This window comes from Dendrobium catenatum, unplaced genomic scaffold, assembly GCF_001605985.2.
Source record: "Dendrobium catenatum unplaced genomic scaffold, ASM160598v2 original_scaffold_107050, whole genome shotgun sequence".
In the NCBI taxonomy this organism is placed as follows: domain Eukaryota; kingdom Viridiplantae; phylum Streptophyta; class Magnoliopsida; order Asparagales; family Orchidaceae; genus Dendrobium; species Dendrobium catenatum.
In genome coordinates this window covers 626716-650091 of record NW_021425485.1, presented here as the reverse complement: position 1 = coordinate 650091, position 23376 = coordinate 626716, and the positions used below count along the sequence as shown (strand labels likewise).

At 35.9% G+C, this 23376-nt stretch overlaps 1 protein-coding gene across 10 annotated transcripts in view; it reads left to right on the top strand.

Moving 5' to 3' along the window:
* LOC110107716 (tubby-like F-box protein 14) overlaps nt 1-23376 on the top strand; it is a 65927-nt gene that overhangs the window by 11985 nt on the left and 30566 nt on the right. For 3 of the 10 annotated variants that reach the window (XM_020838066.2, XM_020838063.2, XM_028692033.1), the window contains 3 exons: nt 9033-9090; nt 9179-9668; nt 9851-9938. In XM_020838066.2, coding sequence (XP_020693725.1) covers nt 9321-9668; nt 9851-9938 — 436 coding nt within the window. In that variant the 5' untranslated portion in view covers nt 9033-9090; nt 9179-9320. Of the gene's footprint in view, nt 1-163; nt 255-8270; nt 8510-9032; nt 9091-9178; nt 9669-9850; nt 9939-23376 lie in introns of all 10 variants that reach the window. The other 7 variants (XM_028692034.1, XM_028692032.1, XM_028692037.1 and 4 more) reach the window with 4 other exon arrangements.

The window sequence follows — 23376 nt, the reverse complement described above, 5'->3', positions numbered from 1 at the left end:
TAATATCAAATGAGAATTATGAAGCTTACTCAAGTAGTATAACTTTTATTTATGCTTTCAATATTTTGAATTTTAGAATCATGCAATTTAAATGTTATTTCAAGTTGCATCACTTATGGAGTCTCATAGCTCACCAGTAGTTTATTATTGGCTGTTGTTATAGGAAAGAGAAAAGGAAAGGCGGATGAAGACTAATCTGCAAGTATTTAAATTTTATGTTAATGTTTAGTCTATGTTTGAAGTTTACTTATGAGGTTAGTAAGAAATTTACATGTTGTACTACTTTAAGTTGGTTTGAATTTTCTTAGTGGCTCTGTAAATGTGTTTATTGAGGTTTTAATTTGGAAGATGCTTCCGTTGAGATATAAATGGACTTATGATTAGATGTTTCATATGAACTTCCAAAAAGAAATAATAATTGTATTAAATATTTTTGAAAAGATAAATGTTTATTTGATGCATGTTACACTCAATGGTACTATTTAGGGGTACTGTGGAGTGTTACACTACCATTGCTGGAGAACTTTCTTAGAGGGAAGCGAGGTTGCATTAACACTTCCTGCCCTGAGATTTTAGGAAAATAGCAGCAGCTGTTGCTCTAGCAAGGCCAAAGGAAGAAGACAACCAGCCGGTCTAGCACCTCTAAATAGAGGAAAAGAAGCTTTCCCCCCTTCCCTTACAATCGACTAGGAAGAAGAAGCCTGTCACCTGGAAAAAGACCTGCTCGGGTCATTCGTACGCACGCATAGGTCGCGGCTTCTTCCTCCTCTAGGATCGAGTCCGCGAAGGTGACAGAATCCCCCGTACCTCTGCTTCATTCTCCTTATGCTTCGGCTAGATGATTAGCACTCAAGGAAGAGAAAATCGCTCATAGCAGAATGCCCTTAACTGCCTCCCTCTCCTGCTCTCTTGCTCTGATCGGGAAGCACGCAAAAAGATAGGGCCGAATGGACCTCTCCTTGTCCCGCTCTTCTCTCTATCTCTATGCGCAAAATAAGATTTTTGGATCAGAAATCCCGCTGTGAGTTTTAATGAGAAGCCCGCGTGGGCATCCGAAATCGAGGAGATCTAAGCCGTCTATTTAAAATCTCTGATTTGGAAAGTCAAATTGGGCTGATTTTGAGCCCAAATTGAACCCGATTGAAACTGATTTAGGTTGATTTGGGTCTAATTGGATTTGATCGAGCCAATTTTATGAAATTGGACTCAAATTGGCGATGAATTTTGTCGAATTTGGTTCGATGAGGCTTGATTGGGTCTGATTTGAATAGATTTTGTGTCAGTTCGATCTATTCGATTTAATTTAATCAAATTGAGCTTAATTTCATTAAATTGAGGTTTGATTTGGGTTAGTTTGCATTCAACGTCGATCAATCGTGCTAATCGAGCGCGATCAAGCCCAATCGAGTTCAAATCGGCTCAATCCGGGCTGAATCGTCCTCGATGCAAAATTTGACATCAACATGCCTTACCTAAATATATTGACACTAGTTGGCTCTAACTAGTTTAACATAATAAAGAATCATAACTACAACAACAACATCAAGCCTTTATGCAATCATGTGTGGTCGGCTTTTGAAATCTTTTCTCCAATATGTCCTATTAACATAATAGGGGACCAACAACAACAACAACAACAACAAGCCTTTATCCCACTACATGGGGTCGGCTACATGAATCCTTTTTCTCCATTGTTTCCAGTTAAGAGTTAAATTATCATTTAAATTTGATAAAGAAAGATCATTTGTAATATTTTCTAACTAAGTCTTTTTAGGTCTATCTCTATCTTTCATAACATAGGTTAAATCTAATACATCTACTCTCCTAATCGGGTCCTCGGAAGGCCGCCGTTTTATGTGACCAAACCATGTAAGGCGACTCTCTCTAATCTTATCAGCCACTGGAGCTACTCCAACCTTTTCACATATATGCTAATTTCTTATCTTATCTCTAAGAGTATATCCATTCATCCGCTCGAGCATCCTCATCTCTATAATACTTTACTTAATATTAAGCTTCTCTTTGAATGACCAACATTCTGCGCCATCAAGCATTGCAGGTCTAACCACCATCTTATAGAATTTTCCGTAATGTTTGAATGGTACTTTTCTATCACACAACAAGCCTGATGCATTCCTCCACTTCATCCATCCAACTTGAATTCTACTAATAATATCCCCGTCTATTTCACCATCACTCTGAATAATAGACCCAAGATATCTAAAGTGTGTACTCTTATTAATGATTTGATGGCTCAAAGTCACAAGCCCCCTACTAGATCTATTACTACTAAAATTACAATCTATGTATTCGGTTTTAGATCCACTCAAACGAAAATCTTTAGACTCTTAGATTGACCTCCATAATTCAAGTTTTTCTTCAACTCCCTCTTTAATCTTTTATCAACAAGAAGAATATCGTTAGCAAAAAGCATACATCGGGGGACATCCTCTTGCAAATCTCTAGTAAGAACATCCATGACTAAAGCAAAAAGATATGAGCTTAAAGTTGATCCTTGACGTAATCCAACTGAAGTTGAAAAATACTTAAGCAAACCACCTAGTGTTTAAACACAAGTAACAACTCTAGCATATATATCCCTAATGACTTAAATATAAGCTTTGTTAATCCCTTCTTTTTAGAACTCTCCATAGCACTTCTCTTGAAATATTATCATATGCTTTCTCTAAATCAATAAATATCATATGAAGATCTTCCTTTTTTTCTCTATACTTCTCCATTAAACCTTTCAATAAATGTATGACTTCCATAGTAAACCTAGCCAGCATGTTTGGTTTTTAAGGTTGACCTCCATAATTCAAGTTTTTTCCTGGTGGTAATATAATTTCTTTGCTTGGTTTAGTTAGTGTTTTCATTTCTTTGATTATTTGCATGTTTCAAATTTGTTTGAATAAAGATTTTCATTCTAAAGTTTTATAAGAAATTGTTAGAGTCAAGGAGTGTCACGACCTTGCCCTGTAAGCTCGATTTAATGAAGCGGAAACTAACAGTCATACGGTAGTTACCAAAAATCTTTCATTTTAACATTTCAACATCAATATGCTCAAATATTCATACAACTTCAAATTCTAAAAGAGCCACTAAACATCCATATAAATTCCTTAAATTACATCAAAAGCAACAAATCATAAACAAATCCATTATAAGAAGACCACAATAAATAAACCATTACATGACATAACATAATCATAAAGAACCAGTCTTCTTGGGATTCTCTATGACGGTAAGTAATAAGTTTGTCAGCCATCAAATGTTAGCAGGTACTCCTGAAAAATATAGTCTCACAATCAGAGATGAGCTAACGCTCAGTAGATAACAAATATTTATCTTAAATTCATAAAGCAAGGAAAAGAAGACATTATGCATATAACTTTCATATGGCAGTGCTGAAATTATTTTCAGATGAATTAATTTAAAAGTCATAAATTGACATTTGGGTATGCATATTCTGTATGACATCATAAATACTCATTTTTCTTTTATCTTTTCATATAATCATAACTTTCTCATTTTTTTCATTATTCATAACTTTTCCTTTATATTCTTATATGCATATAAACTTTTCATTGTTTTATACATCCGTCACGGAAGTACCAACATTTTTGTATTGATCAAATACACATTCAAATTTGGTCAATCATTTCATTTATTTGCTCCGAAGAGCCATTTACCATTTGCTCTGAAGAGCCATTTACCATTTGGTACTCCATATCATCATATACATTTAATCATTCAATGTTTATCGTAAGAACATTAAATCATTCATACAATCATATGTGCATGTCTAATATTGTTTCATGCTCAATCTACCTATAGACATTTAAAAAAAATATTAAAAAGACATGCCACCTTATTTAACATTACTTTTAATGATAAACATGTATACAGGTAAAACATGTGATATTTAAATGAATAGGAAAAATTCATAACACAAATACATTCTTTCATAATAATTAAAAATTAAGAACATGAATTTAATAAAAATATAAATACCTACCTTATTTAAAAATATTAGACGTGCGAGGATAGTAATTTATCTCCTTGATGTCTTTCCTCTTTCACTTCCAAAATCTAAGAAAACTCAACATAAAACTTAATGCATTTTCCCTAAATGATTTTAATTTCCCTAATAATCACGTTAATATCTCATGAACATTAATCTTAATTTAAATTTTTGATTTTTTCAATAAACCTAATTTTTGGAAATCATATATTCAATAATTTCATCATATGAAAAAATAATAATTTCATCATATAACTATACCAAAATATCCCTTAAACCTAACTAATACTTAGGTTAAATTATTTTAGGATTATTTTAATTTAAAAATTAGGAGAATTTAAAATTCATAAGAAACCTAAATTTCTTTCCTAAAACATACTCCTAATCCTATATAGGATAATATTTGTTAAAGATTTTCCATAGTATTCCAAAATATGAAATACCCTAATTTTTGAAACTCAGTAAAATTTGGAGAAACCGAGAAACTTAAAATTTCATGGCTAAAATTCCTTCCCAAACATTTCCTATCATTCCCTATAAATCCTTTTGAGATATTCTATGTTTTTAGAGAAACCCTAGAATTTTCAACATAAGAAATCTAAGTGAAAACGAAGAGGTTTTTCAATTTAGGAACTCACATTCTTCTTCCTTCTTCTTTTCCTTCAATTTCCTCCCAACTTGGCCACCGGAAACCACCGTCGACGCTCTCCCTACTCTCTTGCCGCCGCCGTTCTCCTTCCTTGAATTCGACCGAAGGGTGTGCTTGAAAATGAGAAGGGACCGAATGGATTTCAGTCCCTTAATACTCTTGAACGATTAGTGAAAACAAAAAGACACCAATGCCCCTTGCATGCCTTAAGGTTATTAAGAGTATGTGGGCTAATTAGTAATTTTCCCTTTATGAAACTTTGTTGATTTTTAACTCCAAATTCGTGTGAAATTTAACAGAAGTTCTTTATATCAATTTGATCAAAATTTAATGTACAATTTTATAAAATTAATTTCTTCGAATTCCGACAACTTCGATAATTTGATCAATTTTGTCGCGGTGCGCCGCAACGTGTTGTTACAGTGTTTTTTGGGTTTTACAGGGAGAAATTCACAATAGGCCATAGAAAGAATCCAAAATGGAGGTATAGAGTGAATATCCATGTTGGAGAAAATTAAAAAACATATGTTCATTTGAAGGTAATTAAATGGCATCTTGTAGGAATGAAGAAACACTTCTTAGGCTCACAAGCAATGTTGGCCAAAGTGCCAAACACATTGAAAAGAGAAATCCATTCATATATGAACAAATCTACAATGTTAAGCATCTGGAACAATGATGCTTTTATGATAGAGTTGATGTTGGCTCTATTGTAGGAGTGAGTATAGTGACAGGGACTCTTCATCATCTTTGCCACCAATGTTAAGTAGATGTGCAAGATATCCCATAGATCACTACATGATAAATTTGGAGGATGACAAGGACTATGGAGGTAAGACATTTGCATCATAAAAGATATATCCAGAGAATTCTAGAGAGGCATGCTTTGGGAGAATTTTCTATGAGAATGCCATTCCATTCCATGAGGCAACCCCCTCTTCTTTCCTCAGTATAATATGCTGTATAAGTGCTTATGGTTGAGGTTAGAAACCGTCAACCATATAAGCTTGAGAGTTTGAGTTCTAAAGGAGTTGAGTAATAAAATGAAAGTTATTGAGAAAATAAAAAAGGACTCGGAGTTAGATTGGAGTGACAATCATACTTGATAACTTATGTGATATTAATAATAGAAGCTTGTCTAACATTTTGATAAGTAATCCTTATGAAATTATTTTCTTAAAACATACAGAACCATCTGATTGGTGGATGTAGAGTACATTTTCAAACTACTTGATTGAATGATAGATGGGATTGGAGAGCATTTGGCGGTGCATGTAATAAGACCATGCGAGTGATTAGACTGTGTAAATGATCGATGCTAAAAAGGAGGTCAACAACCACCATTGAACCTATGCTCCTCCCATGCGAACAGCATCCTGTGCCTCTCCACTACCAAAAAGACAAACGACAATCTGGAGAGATGCTAAGAATATGAAAAATCCCTCAAAATTTACCATTTGTGCTTCAACACGTTGTTCAACACAAAATAAGGCAACCTCCTATCAAATAGCTTGCCAACTAGCCCTTTTTCAAGCTTTGCTAAGTTGGCTTGAATGAAATCCATGTTCAAAGGCATTGAAGTACCTTCTTTCGACATGATTCCTGATTTGCGAACAACATCAATCTTGAAAACTTCAAATCTATTTCATGCGTTGGGGAGTTTTGGAGCAGGTTTGGCAGATTCTACTGCTTGAAGGGCTACTGAAATGAGGTAGATTGATCATTACAGCTAGCAGATTTAGAAGGGGCATTTGCACAAACACCTAAAGTGTAGGTTTTGATAATTTGGGGGTATCATTAATGGCTGCACTTAAAGGATTTACGCATGTGTAAACAAACTCAGGTGAAACATTTGTATCCATAGCAACATTCAATTCCAAATGTCCATTAGCAATTTTGGCATCACATGGGCTTCTAATTGCTGCATTACAAGTAGCAGAGCAGTCCGTGGCCTTCAACTCACCATGATTAACGACATCGACTGCAATGATTTTGGGAGGCACAATCGGGCGTGCTGCTGGAAGTCCGCCATCATCCACATCATCACTAATAAACATGCATTTGGAGTTCGAATGGCCGAGCAAGTCAACTTGCTCGTAGAACTGGAAGAAGACGCGGACAAATTACCCAGGACAGGAGGAGAACGCGGGACAGATGTGAAAGCATAATTTGAAACATCCAAATTCAAAGAAATTTCAGCCATATGATGACTAGAATTGGATTGAGCATCGATATTTGAAGTCAGCACCGTGCGCGTGGCAGCTTAGAAGTAATAATCAAAAGAAAAGCTTCCGTCAATTGCTCCCATGCATCCACATCCTGGAGTTCTTCGATTTCTTGCTCAGAAGACGCATACGGCGAGCATGATAAAAGCTCCATATTGGCATTAGAAAGCCAAAAATCAGTTGCCTTCCCACCCTGCATTAGAGAAATAGTTATGAAGCTTGACCACCAAACTATATGATTTCTCCGGCCAATTTGACTTGGACGGAGTTTTCCTGCATTGCTGATCTTTCTTTGATTCCCGCCACACCTTTGTTATGGCCATTGAACTCACTGGCCACCACATGAGAGGAAAGAGGTGACCTTAGGTCACCTTCCACCATGTTAAAGCTTCTCACACTAAATCACTCTAGAGAGAGGAAGAAAAAGGGGTTAGGACTTGTTTGGATGAAAGTTGTTCATGCCTTCGTATATTCTTGAATAATGTTGATGATGGAGTCTTCTATTAAGTCCTTGGTGCCTTGACACATTTATCGAGGTGAGTGATTTTGGTTCTTATATCTTTGCACAATTTGGAAGAGTTAGAAACCTCCATAAGCTACAACATTTTTTTATCCTGGACTTCTCAAAAATGCCTTACAAGGCTAGTGGTGAGAGTATTATGTTTTAACTGAGCATTGCATTTGCAAGTGCATTGCCATATTTTTGTGGAGGCTTAATAATTAATTTGGTTGTCATAAGAGCATACTAAATTTATTTTGAATCAAGAAACTTGTCGTAAGATCAAGAAATCTAATTTATTTGACCTAACTATTATGTGTAGAATCTGATTGTGTTGCGGCGGCGGGGTGGGGTCGTAGGTGGTTTACCCTCTGCTTGGGGTTCGTCAATGCCTAGGTGTTGTGTACCTGAGCGTCCAGGCTCTATGTTACCGAGTGCCCTTGCACTATGTTCCTGAGCGCCCTAGCATTGAATGATAGAGAATGGAGCGTTGCAACAGTCTAGATATGGTGCCGCAGCATATCAAGACAAAGGTTTGAGCTCCACAACCCCGTAAACTGGCGCCACTACGCTGCGAGACAGACTGAACAATTTTCTTTCTCGTTTTTCTAAAGGGTTGCGTCCCTTGTGGTTATTTACTTGATTTTCTCTTGCATTTTTGTAGTGTAAGACATAGAGAACGGGGCATGTGTGAAGAGAAGCAAGGAGAGAGTGATAGAGAAGAGATATTTGTACTCATTTCTCCCAATTTTCATAGTGGATTTCTTGGTGTGGTGTGACTCCAGGATTTTTCCCTATTTTGAGTTTTTCCATGTTAAATCATTGTGTCCTTTACTTTCCAAAGCTTTAACTTTCTTGTTTGTTTCATCGCAGTGTTTTACTCTCTCATTCCCAACACTAATTTTGTGTAAAGGGGGTATTTACAAGCTAGGTTAGGCAGTTGCAGAAGGTATTGTGCACCAAAGGTGGCGGAGTTGTGGCATTGGGTCAACAATATGTGCTGCAAAATGATCGCTTGTGGAAATGATGGGTGTTGTAGAGATGGCATTTGTTGACTGAGGCTGTTGATGATCAATGAGCTGCCCCATCAGCTTGTTGCCTTTATTTTCTTTGTAATAGCATATTTTTATTGTTTAATGAAAAGCATAGGAAGATTAGCTTTGAAAAATCAGAAAAAATTGTAAAAGATTTAATAAACAGGCAACAAAAAATTTGATATTACCTTTGTGTAATTCCACCTTTATGTACTCAGTCCCTGATGATCTAGAATTCTACTAAGTATATCAATTGAAAGTGCTTGTATAATTACTATTCTGCGTAAAAACCCATGCTAGTGGGATACTTATATGCAACTCAGACATTCCAACCATAGATTGAGAGCAAAATGATTTTTTTACCAATCAAGATTACAAGATTTTGTCTCTTCTTTTTTTTTTTTTTTGCCCAGTCAAAACCATCTTAAATTTGTAATATTAAGTTTAATGATTTTTTGAATTATGTAGTTCTTTCGTACCTCAATTTCTCTTAAACTCTACGTTCTACTTTGCGCATTAATCATTCAGAATATTTATTCCTTACGTAAGTTTTTTAACTACATTTTATCTCGCCTTGTGATTGTTAAAATCTGTGATTCAGGTGTTCCACAAGGTAAGTCTTATGTGCAGTTATGAAATCCTATGCGTGCATTGTTCAGGTGAACAGCATCTTTATTCTCTCGTCAACTTAAACATTTTGATGAAATTGATAGGCTCCTTAAATAATCTCTTTTGAATGTGTTACAGTTTGATCAACTTTATTCAGCAAATTCATTAATTGCTATTTTTAAGAGATCGCAGCAGTTGCTTCCATCTACATGCTTTTTGGCGGATAAAATTATTCTCGTTTTGGTTCTTTTAGTTTGGTTGGGTTCGGCAAGAGCTCTAGATGTCGTTCCGTTCCATCATTCGGGATGTAAGAGATGGTTTTGGGAGTTTGTCTAAACGTGGCTTTGAAGTGAGGCTAAAAGGTCTTAACAAAGGAAAATCTCAGAGCTCTGTCCATGAATTGCATGATCAACCTCCATTGATCCAGCAAAGTTGCTGGGCTAACCTTCCCTCTGAACTTCTTTGTGATGTTATTAAAAGGTTAGAGACAAGTGAAAGTACATGGCCTTCGCGTAAACATGTGGTTGCATGTGCTGCAGTCTGCAGATCATGGAGGGAATTGTGCAAAGAAATAGTGAAAAGTCCTGAGTTTACTGGAAAGCTCACCTTCCCAGTTTCTTTGAAGCAGGTTGTAACATGCAGAACTTTTGTTAGATGTTTAGGTTTTTGGTATCCAAGTTCCTTCGCTTTCTTCTTTCCTTCATCATCTCTATTGCTGTAAAGCAACAATATGATTGATTTCATCTCGTAGAATGACGTCATTGTAGTTGACCTCTTAAACTTATGTTTTATATCTGCTGATTTTTACAGCCTGGCCCTCGAGATGGGATGATCCAATGCTTCATTAAGAGGGATAAGCCAAATTCAACCTATCATCTTTACCTCTGTCTTAGCCCTGGTAAGCTAGCACGTTTCAAGTATTTTAAGCAGCATTATCATTTTTTTATGCCAAATTTACAAGGAATTTTTTGTCATGTTGAAATTATCTAAAATTTCAAAATTACACATTTAATTTAAATTTTTGATTCGTCCTAACGGATAACTATTAAATTTTTAGTGTCACATCTCATTGATGGATTTAATACTCAAATCCTTTTAGTACGAAAATGGGTTCCTAGTTGTAAATGAAACACAAAAAAAATTTAGAGAATTTTGGTTGTCCTCTCTTGTATTTATTATGTGAGAAGCCTAAGGGTTTAAAGGGTGAATTTGTATTGGTAACTCTAGCAGCCCCCTTCCATTCATAAAAACTTAGGTAGATCTGCACATGAGGTAGATCAATGTTCATGCATGGGGATCCAATCTTCTTGTATCTAACTATTTTGTTTACATTGTTTAAAATTATCCTTAAATGGTATTAGACCTTGATGGTTTTTTAAGTATGATTCTTTCTTTGTTCCCTATTCGTGTGTAGTGGCGACGCTATGAGCACATAATGGGCAACTCGATGGGTATGCTCAATAGTAGTTTGTGGTATGTAGTGAGTGGTTTCATCACGTGTCGTGATGATGACACTTTATGTGATGATGATCAAGTGCTGCTCTGTTGTAGCGATAGTGCAACAATGCGTGTTGTGTGTGCGCAACATGATGAGAAGCAAGCAGCTTGACTTCCATGTAGTAGCAAAGATGGTGTGAAACACATTAAAAAACAATATAAGCACATGGTGGCATGTAACTCAAGAAAGCGTGCGACATCACTAGCTCAGTGTTGACGAAGCTTGATAGTGGGGTGTACGTGGCGCCATGGGCCTGACGAGCATATCCAATTCAAGCAATTAGATAAAATAATAGGATAGTGAACGAGTTAAAAAATTAAATTAAAATTTTTAATAATCCACAATTGGAATATTAGTTTTCATATATGGACAATTTCTTACAAAAGTAAGAGAATGCAATTATGATTCAAGTTTTGAAATCTTTGTTATTTTATAATAATAATAATTTTATTTTGTAGTTCAAAATTTTTAAATAAATTTATTTTATTATTTCAAAATTTTAAAAAGATAATAAGTTAATCTATTTAAAATTCAACTTTTTTAATTTTTTTTTGAAATTATGATTTTGTAATAATTAATTTGTTAGCTTAAATAAATATACTTTTTAGCATATGTTTATGTAAGAAATGTTAATGTTTTGGCAATGATAATTATTCTACATTTATATAAATATACTTCGATAATATTTATTTTTAAAGAAAATTTTATTGAAAACTTAATTATTATTTGTAGTTATTTATGGATACGTGGAGTGTAATTTTAGTAGTAATAGACCTAGTGAGGGGATTGTGACTTTAGGCTATCAAGTCATTAATAAGAGTACACGTTTTAGATATCTTGGATCTATTGTTCAGAGTGATGGTGAAATAGATGGGGATATTATCAGTAGAATTCAAGTTAGATGATTAAAGTGGAGAAATGCACCAGGCTTGTTGTTTGAAAGAAAAGTCCCCCTCAAACTTAAGAGAAAATTCTATAAGATGGTTGTGAGACCTGCAATGCTTTATGGTGCCGATTGTTGGCCATTAAAAAAGAAGCATAATACTAAGCTAAGTGTTGCAGAGATGAGGATACTCAGGTGGATGAGTGGCTTTACCCTTAGAGATAGGATACAAAATGACCATATATGTGAAAAGGTTGGAGTAGGGCCAGTGGAAGATAAGATTAGAGAGAGTCGCCTTAGATGGTTTGGTCACATAAAATGTCGGTCTTCCGATGACCTGGTTAGGAAAGTAGAGGTATTAGATTTGACTTATGTTAAGAAAGGTAGAGGTAGACATAAAAAGACTTTGTTAGAAAATATTTGAAATGATCTTTCTTTATTAGATTTAAACAAGAATTTGACTTTTAAAAGGACACAATGGAGAAAAAGGATTCATGTAGCCAAAGCCATGTAGTGGGACAGGCTTGATTTTGTTGTTGTTGTTTAGTTATTTATGGATATAGTTAGAACTCATTTATTATAATTTATTTGAAAAAAATATATATCCAAAATTTAATTATTCTTTGTATAATTTGTTTATTCTAACACTATCATTTTCAGGTCCCAAGCCTTTTATGAGAAAAATAGAGGGTTGTGTTAGGTAGTCGACAACCAACAAAATTTGTCAAATAATCATGTTTTTTTGTATACATTGTGTTAATGTTTGGGCGTCCTCTGGAAGCGACATGATGTATGGCCTGAATAAAGCAAGAAGTGTGCAATGGACACTGCACTAGCGCTCGGGTGCAATATTAAATAAGGGTTTCCACATCATGGATGGATGCGGGTAAAGAAGCTATCCCATGAATCTAGGATTCGGATAAGAACATGAATATAGGTGCAAGTTAATACAATTTATAGATATTATGGTTCATAGAAAGATAAATATTCTATAAATACAGGAAATTAAATAGGTTAGAAAGAAGGCTAAGGTGATTGATAGTTTAGGATTTAAAGTATGGTATTCAGGTAGTAGTCATACTAGAAATAATATATGTGTGATTATAGATAATGGTTTGAAAGATAATGTTGTAGAAATTAATAGAATTGAAGATAAAATTATCATTTTAAAAATTGTTGTTGATGTTATGATTAATAATATTATATATGCTTATGCTTTTTAATTAGATTTAGATTTGTGCCTATAATAACAATTTTGGAATGATTTAAAAGAATAATAATACAAAAGATACCTTTTAAATAAAGAGTTTTTATTAGAGGAGATTTAAATGTACATGTTGGTAGAATAGTAGAAGAGTTTAAAAGCATTCATGATGATTATGAATTTGGAGTGACTAATAAAGTTGGTAGCACTGTTAAATTTTGCTATAGCTTATAATTTTGTAATTACTAATATCTTATTTAAGAAAAGATATGAGCAACTCAAATCATCACTTATGAATGGATATAATAAAACTTAGATCCTTTAGATGACAAAGTTTGTAAAGATATTTCAAGTGAAAATATATGTTCTCAACATCGCTTATTAGCTTTGGATATTAAGATGAAGGGGCATAATATGAAAAATAAAGTAAAATATTATAAAAAATAAAGTAAAATATTATCTTATGATTATATGGGAGTATTTAAAGGATATTAAAAAAATATTTTTGTGAGTAAGATTTAAGATTTTAAGATTTTTACTGTGCATGAGGAAACTAATATTAAGTTGAAAAAAGTATCTAATAATATAAAAAATGTTGCAAATAATTGCTTGGTGTATCAAGAGGAAAAGCCCTTAATAGTAAATATAATTGGTGGTGGAATTAAAATACGTAAGAATGAATAAAAAATAAGAATCTTTATTATAAAGTTAGTTTGGATGTAAAAGCATGAAAAATTGGAAAGCATATAAATGGGCCCATAAGTAATATAAGAAAGCAATATGTGATGTGAAAATTTTATCTTTTAATGTTGTATATACTAGATTAGATATTAAAATAATTGAAATATGTATATAAAAGATAGCCAAAAAAAGAGAGTGAAAATTAATGGCCACATTAAATGTTGACAATCCGATAATCTAGTTAGGAGAGTAGATGTATTGGATTTGACCTTTGTTAAGAAAGGTAGAGGTAGTCCTAAAAGGCTTGGCTAGAAAATATTAGAAATGATTTTTTCTCATTAAATTTAAATGAGAAATTGACTCTTAAGAGGATACATGGAGAAAAAGTATTCATGTAGCTGACCCCATGTAGTGGGATCAATGCGTGATGTTGTTGTTGTATAATTTGTTTATGTTGCAATCATTGGATTTCAAATTGTTTATTAAGTTTTTCTTAACTTTGCTTCAAATTCTTTAAATTGAAATTGTATTATCAATTGATGATTATGAGATTAACAGTTTATTGTTCTTGATATAAAAGGGAGGATATTAGCCTTTTCCAAGATTAAGAAATATAATTTATGAAATATCTTCAAAAAGTTATACATTTTGCAAAAGATTAGATATTGTGTAAATTTACAGTAAATTAATGGCCTGGTTAAGTCCTCATTTGTTTCACTGGTTATCGTGAAAGTTGAATGTGTAGCTTTTGTAGTTGCGCGGGGCTATTTTGCTTCAGATTTCTTATATGCCTTAATGTCTCTGCTAAAGAAGAGGAAGATATAGTGGCTGTTTGGATACTGGATTTATGCAGGATTTGGTAGGATTTATGCTAAATCCCATGAACTGTTAAATATCACAGCGAGTTAAATCCTTTATTTCCCTCTTTTTGCCATAAATCTTGGATTTACTAATTCCAGGAGTTCGGTGGATTTATGGGATTTGGCCGGAGAATCACGCTAAAGGAAGAAAAATGACTAATTTCGCAACGAGCAAGCTCCCGTTGTTGTAATCGGTACTTCTGATCCAACAAAAGAACGGCGAAGAGGTGTGACTTCAGATCCGATAGGAAGGAATATTGTCGAAGGAGGCGAATCAGTTATTTAGAGACTTGTTCGAACTCAGGAAGTAGGTGAAGTCGAAGAGTAACGAACAATTGGACACGTGGAAAAGCAAATCTGCAGTTATAGGACAGCATAACATCGAATTAAACATAGGAACAAATTAATTTAGTTTAACTAATTTAATTAGAATTAATGTAATTACTTAGATTAATTATAATTAACTTAGATTCTAATTATATTATTTATACTGATTTGTTAATAATAATAATTAAAATTTAACTCATAAATAATTAAAATTATGATCAAAATAAAAATTAAATAATTATTTCATAATTGAATTGTTTTTAAATTATAGTATTTTTGTAATTTTAATTTATTGACTATAATTAAAGTTAGAATTATTAAGTAACTTATACATAAAATGCAAATTAAAATTAGAACCCATAATAAATTTGAGTTTTTTTAATAAACTAACCGCCTTAAAATCTAGATTATATTGTCAAACGGTTCAACAGGATTTAACAGAATTAAAATTTACCTTGCCAAATAGTTTTAGAATTTAACTTAAGCAGGATTTAGTAAATTCGGATTTATAGAATTTACTAAATCCTACTAAGGTTAAATCCTACTTATTTCTAAACATGCCCTGTTGTTATACATTCGTGCTACAATAATTGCATGTGTAGAGGATCCTCTATTCCAGGAATATCTAAGCACACAGATTTTTGGAAATCACTGCATTCATGATGTTTTTGCATAAAATAAATTTTTTTATTTTTATTTTCTTATTGAGGGTATGTTGGTTGATTCATTTACTAAAGAGGTTGTTTGGTTATAATAGTAGGGTATTGCATTTTATTTATTTGTATTTTTATTTTCTTTGTATTTGGCATAAGCAAAAGAGATATTAAGATTTTGAAAGATTTAAAATACCCCAAAATCTATATTTTCTATGCATTTGGAAATCATCTTTATGGCACCATTTCCAAATCCCGTGTTGCACGCTCTCATAATTTCCACTTGCTATTGCCTGGTGCTGCACTTTCAACTCCTGCCATTTGCCGCCACCTCCTATCGCCACTACCATCTGTCATCAGGATCATTGATTTTCATCCAACCAAACAAACTTTTGGATGTCTAAAATACAAGCATTTAAATTATTTTCATTTCTAAGATGCTTCTATTCCAAAAGCATTCGACCAAAATGACCTAAGCCAATATCTAGAGCTGTGCTCCATGCTCATGTGTGGAGTCCTGGTTTGCATGAGATTTGTTTTTTTTTAATGCCTCCCCTTAACATAATATCTCCGTGATCTTCATAAAATTGTCCTTTTTTTTCTAGATATATTTTTTTGCAAGCCGTTGCCAGGTCCCAAGTCCTGGATGAGAAAAGTGGAGGGTTGCGTTAGGTAGTCGACAGCCAGCGTAAAACTTGTCGAACAATAAAGACTAATGTTAAGAAAGGTAGGAGTAGACCTAAAAAGACTTGGTTAGAAAATATTAGGAATTACCTTTCTTTATTAGATTTAAATGAGAATTTGACTTTTAATAGGACACAATGGAGAAAAAGGATTCATGTAGCCGACCCCACGTAGTGGGATAAAGGCTTGATGTTGTTGTTGTTCTTGTTTGATTTCTCATAGGTTGTTGAGATTAACTCTCATACAGATTTTTGTCTCGTTGTTTTAGCAGTAAGCAAGTCTCCATTTAGTGCTATTAAAAGCGTAATCCCCTTTTCATGGTGACATTGCTTTCTAATGCCAAGGCGTTAGGTGCTTGCCTTGGTGCAGTGAGATGTTAAAAAAATTTTGCTTCGATTTTGGGCCATACCTTTTGAGAGTATGATATGAGAACTATCACAACAAAAGATTTACATGTAGTAAAAAAAACAATTAAGTTGAAATTGTAAATACCCAAGCACCAAATTATTGCCAAGGATATTTTCTAGATTAAGATGTCCACGAGGCCCAAAAGTTATGTTTCAAATTTAAACAAGTAAATAAAAGCTGAAGTTGGTAGCTTCCATGATGTAAGCTTAATCTTATCTTTGCTATAATTTTTTTCATCTTCTTCATCACCCAAACCCTTTTCTTGCTCATTGTATTTATGGTCTCTTGTCTCATAATATGATCATTTATGCTTTAAAAAATAATAAACATGTTTGCATTGTTGATGTTATTGCCTAGTTGCCTTGCATCAAGGCCCATGCCTTTGCTCATCTTTTGTCATAGCTTGTCTGTAGGTGTTTGAGTTGCTCTTACTTCACCTTGCATTGGCTGATTTCTTAGTCAAGCGCCTAGGTCTCCATTAATGAGGTTCGCTGATCTGGATGAGGATACCATGAATTATAACCACTATTTTCTGCTCTATTAAAACCTAATGCGAACTATGTATAGGTGCTAGAGAGCGATTGAGTTGAGATGTTCACATCATGCACATATGTGGCGTATGAACTAGGTTTCATATGGTTTGTAGTGTGACTAAAGCTACGTGGTTACTCCACTTACATGAAATGCATATTGCATTTGCTATTGTCGATCTAAGCCAGAAGTGGATGTTGAATCCTTCATTCATTATTTTGTGAGCCTTGATGAACCAGTATAGATTTTTCATGTACCTTTGTGGGCTCCGAAAATTCGGCCCCGGCCTCCCACCACGCGTTTCTTTTTATTTGAGCGAGAGGAGTTTTAACGGTTACTTTCCGGGGTAAATTTTGGAAGGCAGATGGATTTGTAGATAAGACACTACCCAGAGATGTCGCCCTCATTTTGCGAGGACTTTATGATCTGAGTTCTGGTTTCCTATAGGCGCAAGCCACCTATAGTTAATTACCCCTCCCGATCACGAGAGAGAACTTTCGATTAAGGCTAGTCGTCAATCAGATTCGTGTAGAGATACGTGCATCTGGCATATAGTAGCAGCATGGGTTTCAGATGTTGGAAATTGGATTTGGATTTGGGTATATTTGATATTTAAAATAGGAAATTGCACCATCTTGCACTTAAAGCGGATGGTGGGGGAATGGATGATGGGCCCGATCAAGATCCCATGGTTCCGTCGTCCCGGGCCATCGTGGTCCCTGGTCTACTTAGTCAGAGGAGGTAGTCAACCCAACCTGACAGAAGGATCCTTGTCGGCAGCCATGGGTTGCTTTGTCCAAGGGGACTGTCACGACCCGACCCGACGGGGACGGATCCCGCCCGAGCCGGATCGCGACGAGAGACCTTTCTTAACCAGGATCTGGCTTTGGATTAGGTTACTGAACTGATCTTTCAAATTCTTAACTCAACAGAAGCACACAGAACAACAGAGCTACTAAAAACATCAAATGCAGCGGAACAAAACATCTATCTTTTCATTTCCTCAAAATAATCATCTACAGAACAGTACATGGCTTTCAACAGAAAGAAAGACGGAACACGGACAATTCAGAAATTACCCAAAAATCGGGCAGCACAACGGCAGTATACGGAATTTACACAAAAATTCCTGCAAAGAAAATTTACCGAATTCGCACATAATACAGATATCAACATTTCAGAACATTTATTCTACTGCACAGATAAATTCCAATTTCACAGAAAAATCTGGTCGACTAAAAACACAGTCGAATCAAAAATACCCGGACGAAAATCTTCAGAAAATAACCAAAATGTGCACACTCGGCACGTCAACAATATACAGAAAGTTACGCGGTAAAAACTGAGCCAATCAACAGATACGGACAAAAATCATTAACGAAAACGAAATCCGGACAGAATATACCGCCAAACACGACGGTTCTGAAAATTGAGAAAGGCGGAATGTGCCTTACCTCGAGCACAGCAATTTCCTCAACAGCCACTTCGGGCGAAAACGGCTCCGCGTCGTCCGAAAATCAACTTTTCCACTTTTTCCTTCGTTTTTCTCTCTCCTCAGCTTTTTCTCTCTCTTCAAAATATCTCATTTCTATATATATCCAGACTGATCGTCCCGGACGAACGAGCTTCGTACCGGACGATCCATGAAGAGAGGAATTCCGTCCAGACGAAAAATGACATATCGTCCCTGGCGAAGGGTTCACGGGAGAATTTTCGTCCAGACGATCCAATTTTCGTCCCGACGAATCATACAACCAAAACTGATTTTCTGCACAACCTGTACCGATCGTCCCGGACGATCCAACTTCGTCCCGGACGAACCTGGAGCAAAAACTGATATTACAGGGACCTTCTAGACCGGGGTTGAATGTTTGTCTAAGGGGACAAATTTTAATCCACCTTAGCTAACAAAGGGCTTTGTGCCCTATCGATCATATCCTATTGATTCATATCTCAAAGATTTGATGCCAATAAGGAATGTATTGGCTCTGGCCATAACCGGTATTTCGTGGTGCCATTTGGCGGCAAAACCACTCGGTTCAGAGGGCCCCGGGTCATAACCGTTTATCCTGCGGTGCCATTTTGCGGCAGACCGCCGGTCAGAGGACACGTACCACGTCCTTACTGGCAGGAGATTGTTTGAGAATGGATCCTAGTGATATTTTCAACTAAGCATTTCGCTCTTTGTGAGCAGAAGTAGATTTTGATTTGTCCACCCCGACAAACTGTTGCGGATGGTGGATGGATTTTTCTTTAAGCGATTGATGGATTGATTTCAAATTTAAATATCTTGTAATTTGGGATTTGCAGAGTTTTGAATTTTTGGGTGGAGCTTAAAAGGCATTTGAAAAATATTTGTGAACCCCTCTAGTTGAGATCTGCATTCAACACGGTCATCATTGGGGTATTTGGGGTCATTTCCATTTGTTGATTGAACCTTGTCAACTTAGACAAGCTATTGACTGAGGATCGGGTTTCTCGTAGGCTTTGTGCCTTTGTTCATGAATTTTTTTTGTTGAAAGCCTTGAAGGTCGAATATGAATGTATAAGATAAATATTCCGGTCGACTTCGTGACCGCATATTTATCCGATGGTTCGAACCCTGTCTACTCCTATTTATCCACTAAGGAGGATCGGGTTTTTATATTGATTTAGACGTACCCCATTGTGTACCTATGTGTATATAAACTATAATGTAGGTGCAGGGGTACTTTGAAGTATTTGTAGTTGTGTAAATAACTATCATCTGGATGCACACAACTTTTCATTTGAGAGCCTATACACGCCTTCTGTCCGCTAATATGAGTGTTGCGAATCCGGTGGTGTTCTAGTCTTGATATTGACTCCCCCCTTTCTCAATCATCGGGGAGAGGACTTTCTGGATTTTGGAGTCAATGACTGCTGATTTGGGGAGAACTCCTTTTAGGATCTTCAGTGTAGCAGACTTGTTATTTCCGGTATTTGTGGGTATCAGAGCTGTTTTCTTCTTAAATATAGACCTAAGAAGAGACTTTGGAACACCAGGAAGTTTGGTTCTAATTTGTTCAAACTTCCTTTCTGATTTTGCCAGGGAGTGTACCTTTTGTACATCGAGTCGCCCTTGTACCCGAAAAGCTTGAAGATCTTGATCATCGATGTCGTAGGTGATATCAGTACTTGTGCCCACAGTGGTTCGTTGTACCTACGATATACCCATTGTTGTTATCCACAAGAGACTTGTATATATTTGCGGAGACCCATTGTATCCACTACGAGCTCCTGGAACTGTTCGTAGGAGACCCATTGACATCAGTACCATATCCACCTTTCACCAATCTCAGGTGGGTTGCTTTGACTGGCGTCGAATGTGAAAGAGCGATGATGCTCAAACCAGGCTCAAGTTCAAGCCCTTTCAAGATCAATTTAAATCAGGTTCATGAGCTTAATGTGCAAGACCAATTCTATGTCCTCTGTAGTCCGAGTCTTATCCAATTTTAGTGTTTTTCGCATTTCCTTTGAATTTGAGTCCGAATGTATTTTCAAATGATTGTTCAAAATCTTTTGAGGTCTTTTGATTTCTATTGAATATTCAATTTGGCTTGAATTTTGGTTTCAACCTGATTTTATTTCATTTGAATTTGGTCTTTAGAAATCATTTGGATTTTGGTTCTGATTTAGGTCCACAAGTCCTTTGTTCTTGTACAGGTCCTCTGCTCATTTTAGTTCAAGTTCTGTACATTTTTGTTCGAGTACAGTTCTTCTATATTGTTGTCCAAGAGGGTCTTCAAATTGTTCAAGTCTTTGTACATTTCAGTGAAAATTTCGGCAGCACCCCGGCATATCCCCCGTTTGGGGGAAAATAGGGGAGCTGGTCCTTCCCACCACATTACTAGAGCGTGTATGGTAGTGTGTCTTGGACACCGCGGCCATAACAAAATTTCATCCCACCCACGCCTACAGAGAGCGTGTATGGGGCCTTCAGCAGTGCCGTAAGCAGAATCACACAGTAGCCTCCCCACCACGCTAAAGAGCTGTATAAGGGCTCACCACCTAGCCGTATGCTCCCACCGGGCTCTATCCTCCATGCTACACAAGAGCGCGTATAGGTGGTTCCCCGTCCGCCTGCAAACGTCGAGAATGGGATTTGGAAACATTCAACTTTGCGCTAGCAAGTCGCGGCGGTGTCGGTGTCGAGTAAAGACCGTCGCCCACGATCGCTACAAGAGCGGTATAGGGCTTACCCGCCTCGTGTATTGCTTCGCACGGGCTGCCCTCAACCGTGCCTCAAGAGCGCCATGATTAGGTGGTTTCTTCGGTCGCCCTGCATAACGTCGACGAATGGGGTGTAAGTTAGAATTATATCCGTTGAGACCGACGGTGGCTGTCGGCGGTGTAGGGCATGAAAATCGAGGTAAGAGGAGCATACTTCTTCTCTTTTTTTTTGAATTTGTTATAATTAATATTAATTAATTGTAAATTAATTAATAAATTATTTTTAAATTAATTACTTTAATTAATTATAATTAATTAAACTAATTAATTAATGTTTATTAAATTTAGTTAAAATTATTAGTTATAATTAAGTAAAACTAATTAATTTTAATAAATTGTAATTAATTAAAATTAATTAATAATAATTAATCAAATCATAATTAATTAAAATTAATTCTAAGTAAAATTAATTATAATTAATTAAATTAATTATAATAGTTTAAATAGAATTAAATATAATTAATTATAATAATTATAATTAATTAAAAAATAATAAATTTAATTAATTATAATTAATTAATATAATTATAAAATGATAATAATAATAATAATAAATAAAAAAATAAACCCCCTTCTTCCTCTCGGATTCGGTCAGGACAGGCCGAAGAAGCACGCGAAGGGTAGAAAGTTACCTTCACTGTCGGCGAGCTCTTGCTCTCGGCTCCGATCAAAATGCCGTAACTTTCGATTCAACAAGAAGGGAAGGTCGTCGAAGGAGCGGTCGGACAGCAAGAAGGAGCCGGAGAAGGGACGACGTCGGGCGACCGTGAGGAAGCGAGGACGGAAGGCACGCGATAGGGCGAAAGTTCCTTCACGCGAGCGAGCTCCTGTTGCTTCCGATTTGAATGCCACAACTTCCGTTCCTAACAGGAAGGGAACATCGTAGGAGGGGAGTCGCACAACTACGAAGGGAATCAAAGAAGCGACGAAGTCGAACGGCGACACAGGAGCTCTCACGATCGTCAAGCTTCGATCGTTGCTTCCGATCGGCTGGAAGGGAAAATCGTCGCTGGAGCGAGGTCGAGAGAGGAATGAGGGAGAGTGAGAGAGCTCGGGGTGGAGAAAGAGGCCCAAGGCCTCGCCCCTTCAGCATTTTAACGATGCGAGCGCATCGTGCGAGCGACGTGGGGGATGCGATGTCGAGCGTGGCTTCGACGTGCGAACGACGTGTGATGGCAAGTAAGGATTTGATTTCTTTCTTTTTTTTTTTTTTCGTTTTTACATGACACAGGTCAACAAATGCCCCCCAACAAATGTGGTACGCGTCTAGAGCGAGCCACGTTTGTTGAAAGCTAATTGACCCTCTGGATCTCTAGATATTTGTTCTAAATATCACACTAGGGTTTTTATTTAGTGGATCTCCAAAATTTTATTTGGATGTCACACTAGGATTTTCATTTAGTGGATCTCCAAAATTTTATTTGGATGTCACACTAGGATTTTCATTTACTGGATCTCCAAAATTTTACTTGGATGTCACACTAGAATTTTCTTTTAGTGGATCTTCAACAGTTTATTTGGATGTCACACTACTTTCTCCTTCTTCACGGCTCTTTCAGATGTATCAACATATAGTTGATGCATTGGTTTTAGTCAAGGACCTCTAGGATAGTAATATATCATTTCGTACTTGAGTTTCTAGAGTATCACTTTGTAGATTGACGCTAATGGATAGCATATGCTCAAAATTCTTCCCTCATCTGATTGTATCTCGATGGAATTTTAAATATTTATTTGGGGATCTCGGCAAGCAGCGCGATGTCGACCCAAATAAATATTTTAAATGCCCCCAGTCTTTAGGGACATTTGTAGATATCATTCGAAATACTTCTTTCACGGCTTTGCCTTACCTTGTGAGATTTTGATTCATTCCGCCTAATGCTCTGAGTAGTGAACTTGGTGAAGGATTATCTAATTTGTCTTTACTGATTTATCAGAAAATTTATATTCCTTCTGCCTTATGCTTCTAACTTTGACGGGCTTGATGAAGGGGTAGATGCCGGTTACCTAAACTATTTAGGTTTGTATTAGGTTAATGATGAAAGTCATCGGTCCAGAGCTTTGTGCATAGCGGACTTGTTGATGACAGAATCCACTTGGTTCAGCCTAAGGATTTTCATGAACTTTGGGATATTTTCTTCGGTCCTTTGCTTTGTGCTTTAGCGGACTTGTTGAAGAAAAATTCCTTCGATCCTCGCTTTGTGCTTTATGGATTTGTTGAAGGATTTGCAGGTTTCAGATTCAGTTGATAGCACCGAACGTAGGTAGTATCTTGATCCTTAACCACTTGAGAAGACTTTAATCTGAGTCACTTGAGTTCAATCAGAATCAGGATAGCTGGGATTGACAGCTTTTT